This window comes from Lipophrys pholis, assembly GCF_963383615.2.
Source record: "Lipophrys pholis genome assembly, chromosome: 3".
In the NCBI taxonomy this organism is placed as follows: domain Eukaryota; kingdom Metazoa; phylum Chordata; class Actinopteri; order Blenniiformes; family Blenniidae; genus Lipophrys; species Lipophrys pholis.
Genome location: NC_137627.1, coordinates 2377900 through 2398757, shown reverse-complemented (window position 1 = coordinate 2398757; position 20858 = coordinate 2377900). Strand labels below are relative to the sequence as shown.

The 20858-nt window shown below is 42.0% G+C and overlaps 2 protein-coding genes across 2 annotated transcripts in view; both read right to left on the bottom strand.

Moving 5' to 3' along the window:
* Nucleotides 1-11672, bottom strand: part of LOC308107292 (rho guanine nucleotide exchange factor TIAM1-like) — a 62062-nt gene extending 50390 nt beyond the window's left edge. Inside the window, exon 1 of the mRNA XM_080459566.1 lies at nt 11494-11672. The gene's annotated coding sequence lies outside the window, so the exon portion shown is untranslated. The remainder of the gene's footprint in view (nt 1-11493) is intronic.
* The window catches only part of LOC308107293 (SR-related and CTD-associated factor 4-like), a 29990-nt gene continuing 20764 nt past the window's right edge, over nt 11633-20858 (bottom strand). The window contains exons 17-18 of the mRNA XM_080459567.1: nt 13733-13868; nt 11633-13187 (exon numbers count right to left, since the gene is read on the bottom strand). Coding sequence (XP_080315693.1) covers nt 12763-13187; nt 13733-13868 — 561 coding nt within the window. The 3' untranslated portion in view covers nt 11633-12762. The remainder of the gene's footprint in view (nt 13188-13732; nt 13869-20858) is intronic.

The window sequence follows — 20858 nt, the reverse complement described above, 5'->3', positions numbered from 1 at the left end:
TAAGTGCATTGTTATTACGGAGACGCTCAACTATTAAACTCCCAGGGGAATAGGGACTGGGAGTCATGATACTCCGGACGCCGCCATTGTTGTCACTGTCTATCTACTCACACGTGCAGAAGAACTTTTTACCAGAGTGTTGCGTTTTCCTTTGTTTCGATGGGGATGGATTCGGTGCATTTTCAAAGAGTTCCACCTCTGAAGCTGTTTTCAGAGGATCTGAGCACCGCTGTCGTGTAAATGGGACACTGAAAATACAACTGAAGTTTTCACATGAAATCATTGTGGTGAAAACCTGATTGTGTTTCTGCGTTAGCCATGTGATGAACTGGTGACCTTTCTAAAATGCACCACGTCTCTCGCCCAGTGTCGGATAGGACGGCTCTACATGCGTTTCTTTTGTTGTTGTTTTTTTAAACGTACACTGCGAAGGTTGATCACATCAATTCTGACTTGCTGGTTCTGCACTGACGATGTTAACAAGTAAAGATTTAGCAGAAATCAACAGAGTTCAATATTTTCTCAAAGCTGGAATCGCAGCGCCGCTCCCAGAATAGCCTCAAACAAAAGGTCAGTAAATGACTGACTACACATTGCTCGGCTATAGCCATCTTGAATGTCTCACTGAAACATCATTCAGGATGATGCAGATGAGATGTTAATTACCTCCATTGTATTATATTCATGAGGAGAATAATAAAAACCCGACCGCTAATTACAGAAAACTATTTACAGTTAAAGAGGGCGGACTCCGTCTGTAAAGCTCTGCAGGACCAAATCAGAGTATTAACAGGCAGGAGGTGAATGAATTTCCCCTTCCAGGGTATGTATGCTAATGTGTTTTAGATATTCAACACACAACATATGGAAAAATAAAAGTAAGACCAGTAGACAGGACAGCTTTTCACAATCAGAATAACAAAGAAGTGGTTTATGAATGCAAACTGTTCTTGACTCACACTGAGGCTGACTTCACTTTTAACCAAAGGCTCTGCTGCACGCGGCGTCTGCTTCTGCAAGCTAATTGACAGAAACACGGGAGAGAACATCCATCACCGCACGGGCTTAAGTGTTTGTTTTGACTTTGTAGAAGGTCCCCTCAATCACAGCGGCCCTCCCAAACCCACCCGGGCCCCAGCGCAGAAAGAGATAATCCATTGCGCCGGAGAAGAACACCATGTACCACTGATATGTAAAGCGAAAAAAATGCAACTGTTACGCAAGACATGAAAGCAGTAACCCCAGTCCGGGTAGACATCATTAGTGGAGGATCCAGTGGTCTCCAGCAGAGAGTTGCCTCTCAAGAGTCAACTTCAAAGACGCCAGTATGGAGAGGGAAATAATTCAGAGCACAGAGAGAAGGCTGGAACTGATTGGTCGGGACTGAACCTACACAAGCATAGGTGTCTCTCCAATGTTAGTTATTAAAGGATGCGTGGGGAATATTAAAGTGTGGTGGTCCACACTTATCAGGGTTAACTGTATACTGAGCACTCGCGTCACAGTTTGGCCTGCAGAACGTGAACTACATAAAAACATCAGTTTTACACAAAAATACGTCTGAATGCATCCGAATCACACGGCGGTTTGCGATTAAGGGCGTTGTACATTTACACATAGTTTTTTTTGTGGATAGCTTGGTTGGTTATTGTTGTATTCTATTGTCAGATGAGTCTAAGAAAAAAATTGTTGAATTATTCACACATAGTTTCTTTGTCCAATGAGATAAAAGATTTTGCAGTTTGAGGGTCTGGAACCTGCTCGTGATTAATAATTTAGCAGCAAAAATCAATATCCCTACTATGGTGTGAACTTGTGAATAACAGTGAGGTTCTTTACAACTCAGTCACCCAGTAGTCATAGAATTTTTTTTTTTAAATACATACGTACTTCTTATTCATTCATAATTGAGCCATTCATAATAAGATTCAAGGAATATCGTAAAGCAAAGAAAAAGTGTTGCGCCTATATACTAGTCATTACGGTGGCCCCCCAGTTATAGTGAAAATTAACACAGTTACTCTGGTCACATAAAGAAGGTTAATGCATCGTTGAATACACAAAAGTATCTACAAGACTACTTCTTATTATTGTTTGTTACATCAGAACAGTGACTGTACAGCCGTGGTGTCTCACATCGGTCCTGAAGGCCCATTTCCCGGGATGTTTTAGACATCGAGCTGCTCCAGCTCCTCTGGCTTTCTGTAGATGTGCCACCATTCAGCTCTGCAGAAAACCCAGTAAAAAGCCCCTCACCGCACTCAAGTGTGTCAAAAACAGAGAGCGAGCGCGAGCCCTCCAGGACCAGGATTTCAACAACACTGGTCTAAAGCAGACTGTCACAAGTTCTTTTGTATGATTGATGGTGTGGCAAACTTAGCCTAACTCCAATCTCCCCGAAGTGACTCGTAGCCTTGGCAGTTTGCTGCACTTAGTATCTATTATTCATTTTATACCACAAGACCCTTCGAGCAACGTGAGGCTGATGAGCTCCGCCGTGTGCGTTTTCGACAGCTGGTCATATGTTCCTGCCCGCAGCTCAAAATTAACTGGAACAAACAGTGTTAATGAGGTCTTTAAGAGCTCATTTGTCATGGCTTTTTCAAACTCCAATGACCAGCATGGTGGAAGCCTTGTATATGAGTGTTGCTGGGAACTCTTTACTAGTTTGTGTATTGCCACAGTGTCCATCCATCTCCATCCATCTGCTATGCTGCTGCGTATCAGGGTCATGGAGGGACGGTAAAGGATGTGTTTATAGCATATTGTTCTATGTACGCATGTGTGTGTGTGTGTGATTTCATTACAAAAACAACAAACTGCACCCACTAGTGGCCCAACATGAAAACTGAATCGTTTAATTCAATCAATTCAATTCAATTTTATTTGTAAAGCGCTAAATCACATCAACAAACATCTCAAAGCGCTCTTACAATGATAGAGAACAGAACCCAACTAAACAACCCAACTTACAGCATTTCTTCCACGGAAACGGACATCGTGTTCAGATCGATGCCGTGTAAATTAAAAAATTTTCTGGATCTAAAACGCCCCAAAAAATTAGATTAGATGCCAATCGGATAAAAATCCTATCAACCAAACAATTCCTTCGGAGTCCACTAACTTAATCCGATCGCAATGGTCTCCTATCCAGAGTTTAGTTTGGAGAAAAACGCAAATGGCAATGCACAACCTTGAGTTTATGCAGCAACGTCATGCCAAAAGGGCGCTGCAGTCTTTCTGATCGGACTCTGAACAAGCATGACGTTTCAAAAGAAACGCACAGAGAAACACAACCGGCTTCACGAGTCGAGCCATCAAACACACAAACATTTTTTGCATTTCTTTTGATTTGTTGTTCTTGTTCAGAGTCTGATGAGAAAGAGATCATGTTTACACATCAGAAATGGTCAATGCCACACTGCAAAGCATTATGGGATTGATATTCTAGATGCATATAAACCTGCACATCGATCTGATCACTTTATTTAGTGTGCATGTAAACGGGCCAATCTGATCCTTCTATCATAAAGAAATCAAGGACATCGACCAGTGAAGACAACCCAGCCTGCCTACTCCTTGTTTTAGAACAAAATCTATACAAATGTCTGAATGATTGTTTGAAGCTTAAAGAAATAATCAAGATCTGTCTGTACAGCTTCGTGTTATCCATGTGGATTTGGATTAAATCAGGGGTGTCAAACACATTTCAGTTCAAGAGCCACATGATGTCAAATTTCATTTTGAGGCGGCCGGACCGGTAAATAGTTTGGTGGCCCGGATTGGAGCCTGTTTTGACCCACGGGACTTAGATTTGACACTCCTGGAATAAATTGTTAAGTTGTGATAAATCATGTAAATTGGCCAATGAGTGCATCGGCAAAACTTTCTTCACTTTTGGGAGGTCCATTTTCGCGGCACCGTTGTTCGGAGCCACCGCAACTGTGACTTCTTTTTACCGGGAATGACCCCGTGAAAGAAACATTCTTTCACGGGGTCATTCCCCCCTGCTGAGACTGCTGGAGGCTACAGAGGAGTGTTACTGTGCATTTGTACCCCCCCCCCATGGTAAATAGTTCTTTCTGCTTATGCGCCAATAAACAAACAAACATGGAGGCCCCCATAGTGGTATGACTCAGGGTCTGTATTCTAGTTTTATAGTTCATATTGATATTTTAATGGTTGAGACTCTCCCCTGATAACATACGATTCGTCATCAGCCCATACGAATGTTGATTTCCCTCAATTTTGTTCACGTTTATAGCGTTTTGTTCTCTACGCGGTTTCATTACAAAAACAAGCAAGAGCGCCCTCCTGTGGCCCGGCATACTAACTACATTGTCGTCAGTGTGTCCGCTGCTGCAGTGTAAACACGACACTTTTTCTTAAAGGATTAGGTGTCGCCACGTGAAGCGTTGTCGTGTAAACAGGGCCTTGATTATGCTTCGTCAAACAGAGAATCCTTCCAAAAGCCTCTGCAGCTGACTCCAGCTGACTCCACACCTGCAGGGTGAGAAGACTTGATGTTTGCTGCCTGTTTTCTACACTGAGTGCAACACATCTACCAGTTGTCTTCCTCACAATACGCGGAGTGCATCACGGTGGACCTAACGTGCAGCACGGCTGGAGGCGTTGTCTCCTGGAAAGCATCTGGGATCAACTCTCTTGGCAGGCCGAGCTGATGCTTCTCCAGATTATGCTGACTGTCAGCACATCATGAATTCATCATGTATGACCTCACTTTGTCAGACGCAAAGGGATGTGGCAACTTCCAGTCCTCTGCAATCACCGACACACCAGAAAGATGCACGAAGATTTCCCCTTAAATATGCGCGTGACATGAAGACGTACACAATCCAGCACCCGCTGATGTGAATAATGTGGTTGACTGTGTGGGACTGTGGGATTTCTTTTACCAGCTGTCCAAAGATGGCAGAAAACAGAGGGATGAAGCCACACATCAATGCTATTCTCTAATGAAGACAGATGTGGTGTCAGGAGGAACAAGGAAAAGCTGAGCTCTTGTCTGAAACTCAATATAACATGGAGGCAAACAGAGGCACAAGTAAAGCCTGCTTGTCCTTCATCCATCAACTTGAGAACCTTAAAGTAACATAATGCGATCAAACGATATGGGGGAAGAAATAACCTCACTTTGTGCATATAGCTGGAATCCCTGCTGTGAGAAGTCTGATGTTTCGTGCAGAAACAGCGAGAGCAGATAACTCTCACAAGACAAATTTGGCAGCCAGCCTGCAAAAACTACGTTCAACAAGACAGACAGGATATTGAAGTCTCCAGCTGCAACATCAACAGTTACACAACATGGCTGCAACAACACGAGATCTGTTTATTAGTATGGGATCTGCCTAAAATCCACAAACATCAAACTGTTGATTATGTAAAAACGGAAGAGGACGCTCTGGCTTTGACTCTGCTCCCATCAGCCTGCTACGTGTTCATCACTTCACTGCTTGTTGTTCTCTGACCTGATTTGTCTTCCTTTTTAAATTACTCATTCCCCACTTCACTGTTGCTTATGATTCCTCAAATGGATATTTTCTGGATTTTTCATTTGAACAATATTACTGATTATTGTAGATTAAGCTGACAAATTATTTGTTTTAAGTACAAATATAGAAACTACTTGAGTAAGCTTTGTGGAATCATTGAAAACTCACAATATTACTAGAGATTTATAGTTTGTAGCTGTCAAGGATGTGGTGAGATTTTATAACCAGACACAAAGCAAGTGATAAAGACACGTTAGATAGAGACACGTTTGGCCATAGTAAACAGTTCTTCTGCACATGTGTGAGTTAATGAACAATAACAACAATGGCGGCCAGTGTCATGACTCCCAGTCCATATTCTCCTGGGACTTGGTAGTATCGTAGTATTGTCGTATTATAGTTAAGAGTACACGGTAATAACAATCCAACTTGGTCGTGTGTCTCTACGAATGTCCGCGTTCTCCCATTGTTAATGTTTATATAATATTGCTCCCTGCATGTGTTTGTGGTTTCATTACAAAACAAATAACAGTGCCCACTAGTGGCCCTACACAGTAACTACATGATTTTCAGTGACTCAGCCATTTCAATGTAAACTGACATTGTTTTCCAAAGAGTGTAAACACGAACCTTTCCTGAAATGAAAACGCAAAAACTTTGTGTTTTCATTTGAAACCTTGTCAGTTAAATGGGTACATCTTAAAAATGTACATCATAATCAGTTTACCTGTATAACGTAGTCAAGTTCAAGAGAAAATCTGTATGACAAAGTATATAATACTATAGTAAAGAAATATACACATGAAAGAGGAATGATTAAAATTTTAACTTTACTCAGAAGAAACCTTCACAACTAGCAAAGTACGTAAATTACAAGCTGTAATATATTCACAAGTTACAGTAATATAAGAACTTTTTATTTAACGAAATAAATAATTTAAGAAAACGCTATGAAATACCTGCTGAAACATGACTTTACTGAAATATGTAAAACAGTGTGGGAGCGATGTGCATTCTAGGAGTGAAGAAGTTGTTTTGCAGTCGTTAAAACAGAATAAGTCTCGATAATATTTGTTCCGGCCATATCGGGTGAAACCGGTGCCTGGCACGGAGGCTTGAGCTGAACTCACTACTCTCATTGTAATGAATTTAATCAGATGCTTAAGTTTCTGGCACCACTTTGCTGTTGGGAAACATCATCGGCACTGCAGACTGGAGATGAAGCCAAACTTCTGCAATAAATACATTGAAAACACACCACTTTTCTGCTTTTTTCTGGAGTTTTCGAACAGTTTAATAAAGTAACACTGTGGTCCGAGCAATTTAACTTCAACGATCAAATAAATCTAACCATGGTTACAGGCGGCACAGCGTACACAGTGTAAGTACACAGTGGATGGTAGTAAGTTTGCATTGAGATGAAAGGTTTGTGTTAGTCTTAACACATTACTGCCTGTAGGTTCTTCACAAGACTGCCTTCAGTATTTACTCTGCAAATAAGTGAGGAGCTATGTGCAAGTGGGACGGACATGAATAATTCACAAAGAGCACTTATGAGGGTGAGATTATGCACATCTTGAGAAGTCAACTGTGTGTTTGTAACATTTTCTGAACACGCATGAGGAACAAAGTCATGGACTGTACAAAGAAGCCACCCAATTAGCATATGAATGCGAAGACATTCCTTCACGGGGGAGACAGTAGCTGCAATGACTCCAGTTGACCTAACAGTGGAGAGCTGAAGATTGTGGACACACGAGTTAAAAAAGGGAGGTCAGTCTGCTGAATGTTTTCATTCTCGTTACTAAAGACGGATGTCTTTAGGCTGCTTCCCTGCTGTCACACACACAGGCCCTAAAACCACTGTCGACTTGGAATAAAAATACATTACTGCAATTAAAAAAAGTATATTTACGTTAGTTTTACTCATGCTTACATGCAGTTTACAATACGTAGCGTACTTTTATGATCTCTTACGCTCCATTTACGAGACGATTCAAGTGAATACGCATTGTTTTTCCATTTTGTTTTAGAAAGGTTTCGCGTTTTCACTGCAACTGTGTTTGATGATGATGTCCGTTTCCACGGAAACAGCAGAAAATTATGTAGTTAGCATGTTGGGCCACAGGTGGGTGCTGTTGTTAAGCGGTGCACTTACACAGTAGCAGCATTTCCACTATCTACGTGGAGAAAAGTTGTGTTTTACCCCGTTTCTATGGAGACGGAACCTGGAGTGTTTTTGAAAAAATTCTATCTTGGGAGCCATTTTCAAAAAGTTGTGTTTTTCAGTGGCTCCAACCACCGCTGTCTTGTAAACAAACATTCCAAAAGTTTTCTGTTTTCGCTTAAGAAAGGTTGAGTAAACAGGGTCTGAGTCACTACAGAAAGGGAAATATGTTGGTGTAGTGGTTAGCACTGTCACCTCACCTTGTGCGATCCTGTTATCTTCTTATGTACGTACGTATAATCCACATAGGCTGTTTTTGAAGTGGATAAATCTGACACTCTATGAGCGTCTCTATCTTCATGGAGAAAAACACTAAAATGCTGAAATTGACACTGATTCACCTCTTCTTTGACCTGCATGAGGTAACCATGACAACCAACAACACAACAATGGAGGACTCCAGTTTTGAGCTCGAAACCTCAAAACGTTGCATTTTCACTTAAAATGCCGTCGTGTAAATGGGGCCTGATACAGTCTTTCTGGCATTGTGAGTTCTTTAAGAGCCAATCACCATGCGATATGTCTGCCCCATCCCACTTTCATAAAAGTCATAACTTAAAAACACATACAAGTCTGCATCAGTGGCACAGAGTCCGGTTTGTGTAACAGCTCAGAGACGTTCACCCAGAGCGGCTTCGACCTCTTTAACTGGATGTTAGTCTGTTTTTTCTTTTTTAACCCAGACAAATAATTGATCCATTGTTTTTTTTTTGTTGCTTAGTGACACAAGTTGAAGACTGCAGCAGTCTGAGCGTCCCCAGCAATTCTGTTTATTAGCTGATTGCAGAAGAATGCAGAGGACCTCTAATAAATCTACAAATGCACATCCCCGCTGACTGCCCTCGAATGAGGGATCCGGCCTTTATCTGGACTCTCCGGAGAAGCTAATCCCATCTAAGTGGTGCCACAACGACAGTTTTTCCAAACGCAACGGGCCGACATATTGCAGTGATTTCAATCACTGAAACCTTCCGTCGGCTGTTGAGCTTTGTGTGTTGGAGCAGCAGCTCAGCTCCAGTACATTCCCTGTGGATATATATCCACACAAGTAGCATGGCTGGTTTGTTGAGGCTCGACAGAACGAAAGCTGCTGACCGAGGAAAAGCATCAACACATACAGGATGGGGATCAGGGGATGTAGCCTACCTCAAGACTACATATCCCCCCCCTTCTGCTAGATGATTTTCAATTATTTAGAAAGTCATTAAAGCTACTTTACAAGCTGACTGGAGAAAACACATCTACTCTCACACTTCAAAAGTGATGGACTGCGGTGGTGAATCCCTGAGGGACGCCAGAGAGAAATCCAGAATAGTGTGTCGTCTCAGGCCCTTTTCAAACGCAAAACTTTCATTGTACCTTGGGTGTCCGTTTACACCACAACAGTGCGTTGAGCCACTGAAAACAAAAATGTCTGAACTCGACTTCCAAGGTGGAACTTTTAAAAAATGCTGACTCTGTCTTTGTGTAAAAAGGGGAAATTTTAACTTTTTAAAAACGCTCAGACTCTGTGCAGACGTAGGAAACGCTACGACTGTACTACTGAGTTGAGAGTCACCCGGAATAACAATCCCACTTGGTCGTCTGTACATACGAATGTCCGTGTTCTCCCATTGTTGATATTTATATCGTATTGCTCTCTGTGCGCATGTGTGTGTGTGTGTGTGGCTTCATTACAAAAACAAACAGCAACACCAACTCGTAGCCTGGGGTTCCAGCTACCTCATTCTCAGGGTTTCTGACGTTTACGCGTAAACAGGCCCTGTTTTCAACAAGCTGCAGTGTAAACGGGACCTAAGTGAGGCTCTGTTTTGTGCCGATGGTGTGATGAACAGGCTGGATGCAGGCTTCTCTTTAGCGGTAATTCCCTCTTATTTTCTGACAAGACAGAATACATGAACAGCCTCTGGTCAGACAAGATAGACACAAAAACTAGATCAATGCAAAATACGGTAAGTTATCTCACGGCAACATATTGCAGCTTCAGCTAACTGGCAAAGAAATAAAACAAAAGCATAAAACACTTGTATGTGCGACGCATCACTCATCACAAAAACACACCATGGATCCGGTCTGAGTCCGTAAAACACAGTTATATGTAAAGAAATGGAACAGATATTGACAGCTCACCTCTGAACACTGTTCCATGGAGAGGGGAGAGGTAAGGGTACACAAATCTATTTAAAGCCAGACTGGGACATACCAACCAGGGGGATAACCTGAAGCATGAACCATTATAGTATTATGACCTGAGGCGTAAATGTTAGTTGATTATTGACATCTGTTTTGTGTTATTTTAATAAATTGAAGAGATAGAGTTGATAGAATAGCATAATTGGTGCGTATGAAGTATTTTTATAATTAATATTATACTTAGTAATAAGTACAAGAGTAATAGAGAGATATTTAAATTAGAAAATAAGTTCTAGAGCAACATCATACAAGATAAATTCAGCTTTTTATTGCCTATGCCTATTCGGGAAGTGAAGATTGATGAGAAGTTGCATCACAAATTTAGACTTTAAAAAAATAAAGAAAACAAATTGATTTGCAGATCACATTTGACTTTATTTGAATTCCTAGTGGCCACAGGGGAGAGTTCAGAAGCACAGAAATTAAGGAAAAAAGAACCAAAAACAAAACAAGTCTACACAAAATACACAATACAACAATACTGGTGTAAAGTAGGGGCAAGAGAAAGAGCACTGTTGTTGTGGAGAGTGAACCCTGAAGCATGAAAGACATTAAGATCATCTTATTAACTTATTAATCACAAATCAAACCTATCGCATTACTTGATAATATCATTGCAAATAGTATGTATAGTAGCTTGAATGAGAGATTGATGGTGACTTTAAAGTACTGCGTTCATCCACTGTGAGGTGTATGTTGATGCTTTTCGTTTTAAAAGCAATACATCAAACATATATTACTAAAACAATGTTAGGTTCTAATGTCTGTGACCAAATATCTCCTGTTTTCATTAGAAATCACACTCTACATACACTCGTGTAAATTGTAACGCAGCATTGTATTTTGGTGAAAATGGCAGTGAAAACATCACTTTGAGCAGGAGAGCAGTGCAATGACGCTGCAACAAACGTGACACCATAAGGTCACTGAGTGGGGCGGCTGCACGAATGAGCTCTCGCCTTTCAGTTTGAGTCACCTGCACGCGATCTGTTTACCGAGACAAGGTGTAAATACACCGGCAACACAACCGAATCGTCCATCAGCACCAACACAAGCACGAGAGGCGCAGCAGCAGCAGCAGCAGCAGGTCGGGTTAAATAACTCGCGTCCGCGCAACAATTTACCGCACCGTGCCTCTCGTTTCTGTGAACATCACCACAGAGACGCGCAAACACGAGGAAACAGGAGCCGCGCGCATCATCCTGATGTGCGTATGAAGCAACATTTGCTGCATTAATGCACTGGGGTGCACATGCATGCATGTTTTCCCCTCCTTCTAGTCATTCAATCTCCAAACACCACCACAACAACTGATGTGTGACTGAATGAAGGGACACCAGATGCGCAGAGACGCAGTTCGCCGGCCTCCCCCGGTGCGCACCGGAGCGCTCCGGTGCGGCAGCGCCTGTCACCTCTCATAAACTTGTATGATGGAGTGACGCCGTCATGCGTGGGGTGAAGGCGCTAGGACCACACGGAGGCGTGATGGGGACATCGATCATAATTTTCCATTCACATGATATAATAAGGACGTGTGCGCGCACCGGCTTCCAAACATACCTGTCTGTCATCCTGCGTCGCAAATCCACGTCCTGACATTGAAATCTCCATGGTTTCCCCTCTCTCTGTGTGCTTTCCTCACACACCGGCGTTACCCCATCAGTATCTGAGATCCCAGCCGCTTCTTCAAGGTCTGCCTGCCTGCCTGCCTGCCTGCCTGTGCACGGACCATGCGTGTTATTACCACAACGCACGGAGGGGCGGAGCCCGCGGTCCTTGGAGACGGAGCGCGAGTGGATCAGGAGAGTGCCACTTACTTCTCCTCGGAGCCAATCAGCTGCGACTGGCTCCCCATCCGTGTTCAATGACAGTGTGAAATCAACAACGTTTTGGTTTCCAGAGAGACGAAACAAGAAGAAAATTAGATTATTATTTTCTTAACCCAATGCCTAATTCCAGCTCACAATAAGCGCGATGGTGCACACAGGCTGAACACACAAATGAGAGACGGTGTGTGTGTGTGTGTGTGTGAAAAGGCCTGAAATCAGTTTTCAAGACGTCATAACTAAGGGGGACCTCATCATTATCCAGATGTGCCCATTGAAGCTCATAAATATGCGTGAAATGAGACAGGTGGGTCATTCCAGGTTGCCACTAGTAACTAGAATCACTGTATTTATCACATAAGACCCTTACATTTTCTCTCAATTGAATGATTCTACAAAACTGAGAAAAACTAACTTCTCATACAAAACTTTTCAAACCAATTTGGATCCCAAGAACGAGATTAAAAATGAATAAACCTGCACAAATGACTGTGCCTTCTTTTTAATATTCACCCCACATAATCCAACAAGGTGTGACCTTAACATATAACAGAGGTTGGCCAAGGAAGCCAGGTTTACCCTACCCTCTACTGGCAGGACGGGAAATCTTCTCCAATGAATCCGGTTTTTCTGGTAAATAATTAAATATCAGTGTAGTACCAAGGCATTTTACTAAAAACAATATAGCAAAAATGTATTGTAGATTTTTTACAGTCTTCTTTCATAAAGGGAAAGGGAGTAAGCTCAAAAATACAGCCATTGCCTTTGTTTAAACCTGCACTGATAACAGACTCTAGGATAACCGACACAACTTTGAATTTACAAAATAACAACAGCTACAACCACAGACAGTATGTACAGGGAAAGAAAAAGTCTTTTGTGTGCTTATTTAAAGTAAAGCTCAGTCAAAACTCAAACTAGTCTGAATTATAATGGTGTCCAAATGTCCTTCAGTTGTGATGGTGTCTGTCACAGTGGTCTAGCTTCATCATTCAGCAGATATCTACCACCTCCCCCTGGGAAACGGTGGGATCCCAAATCCAGGTCTGCCATTGCGGAAAAGCCCTTCCCTGTTATTCATGCCCTCCAGTCCCAAGGAGGGATGTCGAATGAAAGGGGGTCCGCGAGGCGGGAAGGGGATGGCCAGTCTGAATCTCTCTGCTGGGAACATGGGCCGTCCAGGCAGCATCTGTGGAGGCATGTGAGGCATGTGTGGCGGGGAGAGGAAAGCGGGGACGTGAGGGTTCGCCATGCCCGGAGGAGGCTGCAGAGACGGAACTCCGGGTCGAGGTCCCGGCATGACGGCGTGGCTCGGCAGGGTCATCACCGGGGGAGACCCCAGCTGGTTGGCGGGCCCCGGATCTGAAGAAAGGCCTTTGTCTAATGACGGAAGGTCAGTGGACTCCTCTGGGAATTTTACACCTCCGACTGCAAGAGAGGATGCCAGCAGATTTTAGACGCCACTTACACGACAAAAACACGCTTCGTTTTTGCATTTTCATTTCAGAAAAGTTCCATGTTTACACGGCAGCGTTTTGATATCAACGTCCATTTACACAGCAACAGCAAAAAACATTGCCGTTTTAATGTTGGGCCACTAGTGGGTGCTGTTGGTTGTTACTGTAATGAAAACACACACACACACACACACACACACACACACACACACACACACACACACACACACACACACACACACACCTGCACAGAGAACAATAATACATTAACAATATGAGCACACCGATAACAATCCAACTTTGTCGTCTATCAAAGTTGGATTGTTTTTACACTGACTTAATCATAAAACTGCCAAGTTTTTCCACTTGAAAACGTTGTCATGTAAAAGGGGCCTTAGTGATTCCCGGGAGAAATGACGGCGTCTCACACACTCAAACAGAACGGCCTCAGACTGACTCGGGCCTCATCTACTAGAATGTAGTTTCTTCTCCCGTGTGTGTCTCCAGACATCTCACCTGCTGCCAGCTTTGCAGGATCAAACTCTGTCCGGATGAACGGAGCCCCTGCTGGAGGCATGGATGTAGGGGGCATCAGGATGGGCCCGGGGAAATGAGGAGGAGGAGGATTTCCAACACGTTCTGTCGTCTGCACCTGGAAGACAAATAGACACAAAGGCGTCGCTTGTTAGGCTGAAGGTAAGTCAGCACCAAGGCCCTGAAGGGAGCGGGACGGGGAGAGCGTAGCAGCATCAGTTCTTGTGTCTCATCTGTAGTTTTGTGTTTTCCTGATGAAGCAGAAAGCTGAAATTACTACACGCAGATCCAGAACAAACAAGTCACTGCGAGAGGCTAGAAGAGCTTTACAACGAGGCAGAACAGATTTTCATTGCTTAACTCTTCTCCACAATCAGCTCGTTTTTTTTTTCCTTTTTGGTTCCATTCACAGTTGTTTTCCACACACAGACTTGTTTACAGCAGCAATGAAATGAGGTTCAGATCACCTCATTCTACAGCAGGGGTGTCAGAGGAGGGCCCGTGGGCTAAAGCTGACCCAGAAGAAGCCCCAATCCCACTCGTCAAACCACAAAGCAAATATGTTGAGATTGTAGTAATTTTCAGTCGGAAGTACTTTTTTTTGTAAATGATATAGACATTTTCATCATGTATACTCCGAACCGCCACAAAGAAAAACTTTAAAGCTTAAATATAAAGATTATTATGTCAGTATTTTAAACAGTCAGGCCATGAGATAGAATTGGGCTGCATGTGGCTAATAAACTGAAGAAGAAGAATGACTGTAGAAGAAAAGAGTTTTTCCAGGAGTCCAAGTCACTATGAGGATCTCAAGTTTACATTACAAAACAAACATTTCACATTTTACTTCAACAGGAAAAAAAACAAAGACATAAACAACAACAACCTTAAGAATGTGATAACATACTGCCTCTAACTGTGACACGTATGCGTTGGCGTGCTGTGATAAATACTGCTGACCGTCTAATACACACAACAAGTGACCTTCATGATAGTTCAGGTGGTTTCTTCAGTGATCACACTGGAGCCGAGATGATTGATTCACAGTGAAATCAGATCGAGACACAGCAGAGAAATCTTTTTACCCGTTCAAACCGTGTGCAAAAGTCAGGTTAAATGCTGGACTGGTTTCAAGTCGATCAAACCCACTCACACTGAGGGGGAAGAGTAGGGTCACCTGATAACCTCAAACACTTTTTTGTGGGAGAAAGTTGTTGAACAAACTGCAAATGATGAAAATGTGTTTTAAAAAATTAATAAAAGGACATAAATATATTTACAAACTTTTCGCATGCATTTATATTTTTCATTTAACAAACTGCAAATAAAGACTTTAATAAACCACAGAGGTGCACTGACACCAGTATCAAGTATCGGGTCCAATATTGTACGGAGTACTAGTACTCGTAAAAAGATCCCCGATACAACCCACATGAATATTACATGACATCATGCGTCAGCAACTTCAACCACAAGGGAGGAGGCACGACGTCCGAAGTTTGGAGATTCTTTAATATTAATTAAAATGAGAAAAGGAAGTAAATATGTTCTGCCAAAATATCAAGAAGAGGTGAAAGATAGTTCGTACAAGACCAGCAACTTTTTATCATCAGAGACATTTGGAGTATGAATTAGACTTCATGGCATTTAATAAATACTTGTACTCTGTATCGACAAGTTACTAAAGGTTAGTACCCGTCTTTTAAAAAGCGGTATCGGTGCATCCCTCATGAAATATATACATTTAGTTTCTCTTAAGTTAGTGTTATGATATACATATCATATAGTACGAAGTCATAAGACTCTATAACGAAGCACATATTTCAAATACTTAGAGAATTGAGAATGACAGCACTCCTCAATTGTATGTTTATCCCATTTACAGGTGTCTTTAAACTACAACTCATTTCTAAAACCTTGTTCATACAGCAACAACTGCAAATACTGATTTGAGAAAACACTGAAAAGTTTAGTTGAAACAATAAAAGATGATTTCCTTCTAAATATCATGTCACAATAATAAAACGACTCGCTTAAAGAAACCAGGGCTTATTTACAAGACATGAATGTACCAAGCTCATGTTAAAACACATGAAGACCCACTGGAATAGCCTCAAGCACTGACGTTACTGTGATTATTATCTGTAATTACTTCTGAAAAGCTCAGTTTAATAATTGAGTAATTTCAACTTAACTCAAAATTACAAAAGCCACTAATGAATCAATAGTAAGGACAAATCATGAAACACAAACTAGATGGAAGTCGTTGATCTGAGAGTCGGAGAAGAGCTTCTAAATTAGGAATTATTTTACATATGATGTACGAGTTGCTGCATGACTGCACTTTTAAGTAATTTATTCTGATAGGAGACATAATTAATCAGACATGTAATATTTAAACATTATGTAATACCTTTGATCCAATACATTTATAATTGCTTTTCTCCCCAGTGGAAATCCGCTGCTGCTACTTAAATGACAGTAGTAACCTAAATTAACACAACTTAGGTTTCTTTCCACCCACAACTCCCAGATAACAGCTGATCAGTCACTGGGCACATCAAGTCAAACTCAAGTCTTTTAGATTTTGATCAGATCATTCAAACTCTGTGCATTGATATTCTGTGCCTGGCATCAGCTCGCTGTAGGCGCAGACTACAGATCGAATTGCGTTCCTCAGACTGAATACAGTATGCTGGAACCTTCAGCGTGACCTCTCACTGCAAACTATCTGGAGAACAAATCCACTAGAATATCGACTGATTCACGGGTTTAAGATGAGCGGCAGCAACAGAGTCTGAAGTCAGAACAATCTTCACTTGAAAGGAGGAAAAACTCACGTCTGTCCATATTGTGTGTCTTTATATCAGACGATATTTACAACATTATTCATACATATTTTTTTCCTTGTTCTTTACCTGTGGAACAGCTAAAATTTCATCATTGGATCTACAGATATGTAATAATGGCCATTTTTGTCCATTCTGAATGCAAAGCCTGTTTAAACGACAACTGACGTGTTTTGAGGTTCTGTTCACATGACGATGGGGGTCGGAGCCACTGAAAATGGGACTTTTTGAAAACATCGCCCAAGGTTGAACTTCTGGAAAACGCTGGGGCTCCGGGTCCGTGTAGACGCGGAAACAATGCTGCTGCGAACCATGGCCGTGGTAAATAGTCCACGTGCACATGCACGAGTATATGGACAATAACAACAACGGCGTTCTCCAGAGTACCATCACTCCAAGTCCAGATTCTCCTGGGACTTGGCAGTTTTATAGTTGAGGGTCACCTGGAAAAGCAATCCAACTTGGTCATCTGTCCATACGAACGTCCGTGTACTCCCATCGTTAATGTTTACAGCAAATTGTTCTCTGCACGTGTGTGTGTGTGTGTTTTCATTGCAAAAACAACCAACAGCACCAACTAGTGGCCCTAAAAAAAACAACCTATATCGCATTCAACTTTTCTGTAATTCTGTCGTAAATGGACATCTTTTGAAAATGTTGCCACGTAAACAAGAAATTATTCTAAAATAAAAATGCAAAAAATGAAGCATTTTCACTTGAAAGAGTCGCGTGAACAGGGCCTAGTAATGCGATAACGTAATAACTTGACAGAAATAAAACAGGCAATAAAAAAGAAAAACCATGATTAAGAGTGCTGCTGAGTAGGTTTGACAATGAATGAATATGACGACTATCTCATCCATGACACCCATTTTACATCAGAAAACTACACAAAACCTACATAAACACCCCCCCCCCCCCCCCCCAAGAAATGCTGCCCTATTATTACATTATTGGATGGATTTATTCCATTTAGAAATAAGTTTTTAACTGCTATTTCAATCACACAATGACTTATATTATTGGCAAAATGACATGACAATTATGGATCAATTATCTTTTCAAGTTATGCTGTGGGCTTTATTGGGTTAAAAGATACCAAAATGATTAAATTACTTGCAGGTATTTTGGTATTTGGTAATTATTACATTATTGGTTGTTACAGTCCTTAAAATACCCACATAAAGTAAGAGAATTTGTGTTGGATTGATGAATTCTCAGCAACAAAACCTATTCCACCGGTAAAGTCTAAACATTTCTATTTAAAATGGGGCCACTTTGTGAAGACTGACTGAGACCTGAGGCCGACGCTACACAAACGGAATTACTATGCCCCGCATATGTCTCTGTTACCTGGGTTGACTTACCCAGACATTCACGATCCTGATGAGCGTCACCACAAAGCAGGTGATCAACTCAGTATTTCAACCGTGGCCTTTCCAATCTGTATCAGTGTGTGTGTGCACATAAAAGGGGAGGAGTTTGCTGCATCTGAATAATCACAAACTCAGCAGGGCAGTTTACGTATGAAGGAACAGACGATTAATCTCCGGAAATATTAAGAATTCAAACACAGCCTCCAGGCAGCACTGTTGCCGCAGTGAAAGCCGGGAAGGATTGCTGGCAGAAAATTGCAGACTCTGTTTAATGCAAACTTTTGTGAGATTATACAATATTAATTCATCGGACAATAAGCACTGTGATCACCCAATGTAACTTTATAACGGCACAGATGTTTGGGGCAGAGATCCCTCAATGTTTCCATCAGGTTGTTTGAGGCTCCTCCCCCCGTTTGAGTTCATTCAGTTATAATTAGTCTCTCATCTCTTATCCAGAACATCGCCTGCTTCTGAGCATGTTAATGGTTCTGCATAAGTTACCACAGTGATTTACCCCATTAAGAAGTGAACCCGCCTTGCAGTAAAGAAAACTCACGGTTAACCTTGAATTACCTCAAGAAGAGAAAATCCTGCGGTGTAGTAAACGACCCTCTGAACATGTAGATGAATACTGTGTTCCAGATGAGTCCAGATTCTGGAGCTGGGGGACAGGAGGGTCATTGTGGAGAAGATGCAGAGAACAGGATGCTGATTTCTGCACCGACGGAGTCACATGTTCTGATGGAGGCAGTGTGATGCTGCAGGGTGGAAACTCCCTTTACATAATTGGAGGGAATCTCACTGCAGAGACGTCAAAATGAAATCCAAAATGAAAATGAAGTGTGATAGGCGACTTTGTGACCACACTGGTTAATCAGAAACTAAATAGGAATTTCCAGAATGATGACCTGGAAGCAGTCCTGACTTCAGCCCTACTGAACACCTGTGGGATCACCTCTGATCAGTTTGTGCCAAAATGACCGGCTGCACAACCATATGTGAGCGTGCAGGTGATCACCATGAGGAGGAGGAGGAGGAGGAGGAGGAGGAGGAGGAGGAGGAGGAGCCAGGCTGCGGTGGATGTGTATGGTTCTTAACACACAACACTGAGGGCCTGTCCACAAGAGCTCGCTGTTTCACGGAAACACACCATTTTTGACCGGTCATCCACACGGGGAGGCATTTTAGGAGCCTGAAAATGTTTGTTTTTTTAAACAACAATATGTGGAAACGATGATGTCATCACCCCCTCAACCCCCCCACAGCGGTCTGCGATGTCACTTAATAACAATCACGGACGACATGCTCCAAGTCAAGCTACAGAGGCGACCGATACTAGTGGGTTAATAAGTTATTACGGTTAATAAGGTGAAAAGTAAAATTTCTCGAGTACCAGGAGCAGAGACCTATATAACTGGAAAATATATAGAAATCTATGAGCACGAGTCAACGTCTACATTTCTATGTTCTCCGTGTCTTCTTCTGTGTTTTTGGTGTATTTGGTGAGTCATAGCACCCTAAAGGCCTGGCATATGTACTACATTTGGCTTACCATACATGCCCTTAGGTATCATGTTGAGCGTGTTTATAGTGACGTGTGGACAGTTTTTTCTTTTTTTTTTTAGAATGCCGGGGAGGAAAAAAGATCTTTTTGGCTTGTGGGGGCGGGCCTGAGGCTCCTGTTTGTGAAATGCAGACAATGTCAAATTGCCACTATGGCTCATTTTGTCAGATTTCAATCATACAATCCACCAAAAAGCTGTTCTAACAATAGCAGAAACGATCAGGCCATTCTTTTATGGTGGCAACACACATACTCAGCTATCCTGCTTATCCCACAAATGTATGTTAATTATCACCGTGGCAACGTTTATTAAGAAAATAATGGACTTTAAAAGTTTTTTGGCAAGAATACAATGGAATAGAATAGAAGTTTATATATAAAGCAGCTTTCACAGACATGTGACACAAGGTGCTTTACATCACTAAAAACATAGAAAAAGAAAAAAAAGATAAGATCATTAAAAGCATAGAAGCAAGAAAAACATACATAGTTAAACAGAAAAGTAAAATTGAGCAGCTAAAAATCAAAGGCCTGCCTGAATAAAAATGTTTTTAACTGCTTCATAAAAGTACCGCAGGAGTCAACACATCTCAGCTGACGTGGAAGAGCATTCCACAGCTTTAGTGCAAGAGATTCAAATGCACAATCACCACGGGTTTTGAACTTGGTGAGCGGGACCACAAGCAGCAAACCCAAGCGCTCTATGTGAGGCAAACGGGTGGAGGAGGTTGGAAATGTTGTTTTTCCTGTTAAAAGACGAGCAGCTGCATTTTGGACGGTTTGAAGGTGGTTTAAAGAAGAACTGATTCAAACAAGTAAAAAGGACTCAGAGGCATTAAATACAATGAAAATAGTAATGGGCCCAGGACAGGTTCCTGAGGTCCACCACAGGACAGATCCCTGAGGTACACCACAGGACAGAGGGGCTGTGTCAGACATGAACTGGGCCACTGAAAAAGACAACCTCCCGTGGGAGAGGTAGGATGAGAACCAGTCCAATGCAGAACCTGAGATACCCACAACCTGCTTTAGCCTGTCCAGCAGAATACCGTGATCCACAGCGTCAACAGCAGAGCTGAGGTCCAGAAGTACCAATACGGAGCATTTCCCATCATCTGCTGCCATCCAAAGGTCATTAGTCACTTTAGTCAGAGCAGATTCTGTGGGATGCGGTTTACGGAGGCCAGATTGGAAAGGGTCATACATACCATGTACGTCGAGAGCAGATGTAAACTGTGTGGCTAAAACCTTTGTTGTTACAACAAGTATTTTTGAGACAAAGGGCATTAGAAAACTACTAATATGGACTATAAAAC